The sequence below is a fragment of the Bolinopsis microptera genome, chromosome 11, assembly GCF_026151205.1.
Source record: "Bolinopsis microptera isolate Bmic1 chromosome 11, MBARI_Bmic_1.0, whole genome shotgun sequence".
In the NCBI taxonomy this organism is placed as follows: Eukaryota; Metazoa; Ctenophora; class Tentaculata; order Lobata; family Bolinopsidae; genus Bolinopsis; species Bolinopsis microptera.
Genome location: NC_087082.1, coordinates 4,514,733 through 4,519,350, shown reverse-complemented (window position 1 = coordinate 4,519,350; position 4,618 = coordinate 4,514,733). Strand labels below are relative to the sequence as shown.

Below are 4,618 nucleotides of genomic sequence, written 5' to 3'. Positions count from 1 at the left end.
TTAACGTATTTATAATTAGGCCGAACGTCGGTTGAAAGGAGATCGAAGGATCATTCCACTCAAAATTCGTCAATTCTCCTCTAAGACGTGTAAGTTCACCATGCGGTTACCAATGGGGTTGTTCACATATTACGTAATCATTTGTTTGGAACATTTTTACCCCCCCCCCTCCATAATCAGTTTTACACATAGGTCATAGCTATTGTGTCAAAATTACACTTGCGTAATCATTCGGGACCCCCCTCAGCTGATTATGTAATATGTGAACGACCACATAATGCCATGAAATGACAGTACAACCTCTTTAGAACGTGTATTGATCAAATGAATTATCTGATAATCAGTATCATTATGTTTCTTTTAATCTTATACGATATCAAGATTTTACACACATCTTGAACTAGATTATATGAATAAACTTCGTGCAAAATTTCAGCTCGATACCACAAGAAATGATTAACTTATAGTCTCTCCATGAAACAAATTTTGCTTTTCCGAAAAATGCACTTTGACCAGGAAATGCTCGATTACAAAAATGGGAGTCCTCAAAAAATTATTTGTTGGTGTGGAAACGGTGCGCTATGCCCCCATTAGATAATTGCAGTATCTGTATACGCTGCTAGTAACACTATCCTGCCTTTATGTTAGTATAATAGTTATGTCACATGTTTTGCGCTAACTCTTGTTAGTAACTGGTATTTTTGAAAGCTAGCAATCTTCTTCTTAGATTACGAAGTTTAATATCTACTTTTTGGTAGAACAATGGCTGGAGGAAGCGATCATATCGTGGAATACATTGAAAAATGTGGTGACTTCAAAACGTTCACCCTAGAAGCTTACAGTTGTGTCCAGAATTACGTATGCAATGAAACTGACATTAAGACTACAGTCTCTGCTACAGAGGGCTTTGATCCAGGTAATAATTAAAATAGCACCCAACAAATTTATATAGGGGAGGGGAAAAATCTATAGATCGATTATCAAATATCGATAAAGTATCAGGTAAACTTTTACCGGTGACGCCTGCCTCCCCAATCCACCGAATATCCGTCATAGTAAGTAACAACGAAGCCTGAAGTCCTCAGGTAAGTAAACTATTGACGGTGTTCCCCCCAGTTAAGATGCTGCCATTTGAAGACTTCTGTGGGCTGAGCGAGTGTTATAAGAGCCATGTTACCGACAGCAGCCCGTTAACCGACATTGAGCAGCCGTGTTTTAGGTATAAAAAGAATGTTTAGTTTCTGTTCATGTTCTACGGTCATGTGATTTAAGCATGTGTAGTGGAAAATCAGATTATGAAATTATATTTAACAGTTTTGTTTGATTACAGAATACAGATTATAATTAAATGCTGTGAAATATGAACAAATGAATAATGGTGTTTCCTTTTGATTTTGAAATAAATCAATGAATCCACTAAAACAGCTGACTAACTTCAAATTGCAGGTACAGGTGTATAGAAGGCACCCCGCTGTATGTACAGTATAGTTGGTGCGGGTACGACGAGGCAAGCCCGCAGAAACTTATCTTACCTCTGGTTCTAATTGGACTGCTTTGCGCGATCATATTTTACATGGCTTTCGCTAGCTGCCGAGAGAGGTAGATGTCGTCTTTAATATTGCATATTGTTCTATCAACATCAAGAAAAAGTTCAATTTAAATATCTGAACTATCAACTGAAGATACTACTAGTAAGATCTAGATGATTTCGATATATAACAAATTACAAGCCATGTTTACAGTTTACACACAGACTATAGTGTTGACTATAAAATGTTCAATATTTTATTCCCCTCAGGTCTCAACGAATCAAGTACATAAAATCTCAGAACAGCTATGGCAAGCTGAAGGATGACCAAGCGAATAACAAACACTAAAGGAACTCACATTGCATATCATTTTGGTTTTGACTCCTCTTGAGTGATTCGTTCTTGAGAAGAAAATCACCAAATCTTGATGATCGCAAAAATTTTGTTAGAGATGGGATGTGAACAGTCAATAGATCTGGATATTGGTAGGGACGTGAACTTTATTTGTTTTGTCACGTGGTAGTGATTATGGGTTTTGATCGGTTAATGCTGAAAGCTGATTGGTCGATCGCTGTCATGTGTCAGAATCATGTGGTTTACCTTCTCACAAGTATCCAGATCCTTAAGATTAATCGACTGATAGAATTGGCCCCAATTACTCAATTACAATTAACCATATTTAAATATCTGTTAGATTATGTAGAACTGCTATATTAAAAGCCAAAAAAATTAAGCTTAGAATTTTAAACGTGACCTGAATGAATATGAATGTTGACATCTGCATCTTGACTAAGATTTGAGTATATAGAAAAATAGCATTTTTCTTGGTAATCATAAGTAATGAAAAACCAGTAGGCAACGACAATGACTTATCCATAATTGTGCTCCGTTTGAATTCCTAAAGAAAAAGAGTATAATTGATAATGCTGTGCAACAAATCATATTGATTTATACTTTGAAAGGGTCCTGATCGTATTATCGGATTTAGAAGCTCTTGCTTGACGATGTTGATTCCTAACAGCTCGGCTACACGTTTAGCCTTGAAGATGTACAATTGATTATTCTCTAGCCATTATGATTATGCCTATTAATAGGCTGCGTTTATTGGCTAAAATAGTGTCCAGTGTAAAATTAGGAAGTAATGGGAAATGAACGCCAGGAATAGAAGATCAAAAATAAAATAGCTCCTGGCGTCTCTTGCACATCAGTATTGTATTTCAGATAGTTAAACCGCGATTCTTTGTATTGAACTTGAAGTATTGAGTTTCTGAAGCATTTTCGAAGTACGTACGTCGTACATATGTCACGTGATATTTTGATTTGCTTGTTAGCTGGCCATGATTTTTAAAATTATGGTCTGTTATTGCTTCCCTTTTATAACATAAAGCTATTTTTCTCTCTTTATTTTCTTGCTCCAAATTCATGATTAGAAACTTAGTTGAAACTTAAACTTGAATTGTAATTTGTAACTGGGTAACAAGAGCAACACAATTATATCGCTGTAGTGATTAATTCGAAATAAATGTACAAACGACTTTGAAGTATAGAATAATAATTTCAATAAAAATCTCCATTGCTGCAGAATTTCAAAATATTTACGAAATGTTGAAAAATGTATGTCCTTTGTTGAATCCTGTTCCATCTGCTGTTATTTTTGAACTATGTTCGGCGAACTAAAAGATCTGCAGGACAAAATTGAATCCACTGAGTGCAAAATACACTGACCGAAATTGAAGTCTGAGATTGTCTGAAGGTGTTCCGTTTAAGTCACGTGGTTGATCTGGTCACGTGGTCACGTGGTTTACCTGGTCTCTGACGTTTGTTTTACAGTATTTGATGAACAGCGCCGTGTTCAGCCGACTCATACCGCTGTGTTTACTGATGTCCTCAGCTTTGCTGAAAAGGAATGCTGGTTGAAGTGGGGATATGACATTGGGCTAAAACAGCAAAATGTTTGTATAATAATAATTTTTCAGTTCAGTATTACACTAATTGCATATGTTGCTCTTTTCTTACTCTCTTATCTTAGTGCTTATCTCTGTTGATTGTAACGTGCAGCTACAGTGGTTTGTGTATCACCGTGTTACACGACCATGACCATCCCGCCCAGCGAGTATGGTGAAAAGGAGATCAACATGTTAAGGGGTGACTCAGTTGAACTTCTCAGCAAGGCTATGTACGAGATGGAGATCACAGCAATGAAGCAACTATCCCCTTCGTGCGTGAAGAAGATGAACAAGAACACTGCGTGTGACTTGTTGCACGATGCATTAAGATATTTGGAGGAGTTCACTGGTGTCGTATCCACGGACTACAAGATGGCCTCAAACTCAGTTAAACATCTTATGTTCGAGACACAGGAGACCATCATTAAGCTGCAGTCAGAACTACTAGCCTGCAAAAATAAACAGTTGGAATCGTTGCAGACGTCAGTTAAATCGTCAGTCGGAGAGTCTGTCAAGGCTGAATTCCAATCCTTCAGCTCGGTATTACAGGCGAATTGTCCAGAATCTCAGAAGCCTGTCAGTTCTGAAATGATCAAGAAAGCTGTGAAAACTGTGGTACAGGAGGAAGACCGAAACAAAAATCTGATGATTTTTGGTTTATCGGAGCAGGACAATGAGGAGCTCAGCACCGTGGTCAGTGAAGTGTTCTCAGCAATCGGAGAGAAACCCAGAATCGAAGCTAGTAGAGTCGGAAAGCTCAAACCTGGCAAGGCTGTGAGACCAGTTAAAGTGACTGCGGCAAGTGCAACAATTGTTAATCAGATTCTCGCTAAATCGAGAAACCTGCGAGCAACGGAAAAGTTTAAAACTGTTTTTATCAGCCCAGATCGATCTCCAGAACAGAGAGCCAAGCAAAGAGAACTCGTCAGGGACATGAAAAAACTGGTAACTGAGCAGCCTGATAAGCTACACTTTATCAGAAACGGTGCTATAAAGAGTACTGATAAGACTAATAAGACTGCAGAATGAGCTTGTGTGTTTTTAATAATTGATTATTATTAGTGTATTCAAGTTTTTGTTGTGTGGAGGATGTTTTAACTCACTCTTGTGTGCCCAGTCTTGCACTGTCAGTATTTCTCGACA

General features: G+C 37.7%; 1 protein-coding gene across 1 annotated transcript; it reads left to right on the top strand.

The window, feature by feature from the left end:
- Nucleotides 1-751: 751 nt before the first annotated feature.
- Nucleotides 752-2,979, top strand: LOC134822843 (uncharacterized). Its single transcript, XM_063834111.1, has 4 exons — nucleotides 752-916; nucleotides 1,117-1,219; nucleotides 1,447-1,599; nucleotides 1,799-2,979. The coding sequence occupies exons 1-4, from the start codon at nucleotides 763-765 to the stop codon at nucleotides 1,875-1,877; spliced, it is 489 nt and encodes a 162-aa protein (XP_063690181.1). The 5' UTR covers nucleotides 752-762; the 3' UTR covers nucleotides 1,878-2,979.
- Nucleotides 2,980-4,618: the final 1,639 nt, after the last annotated feature.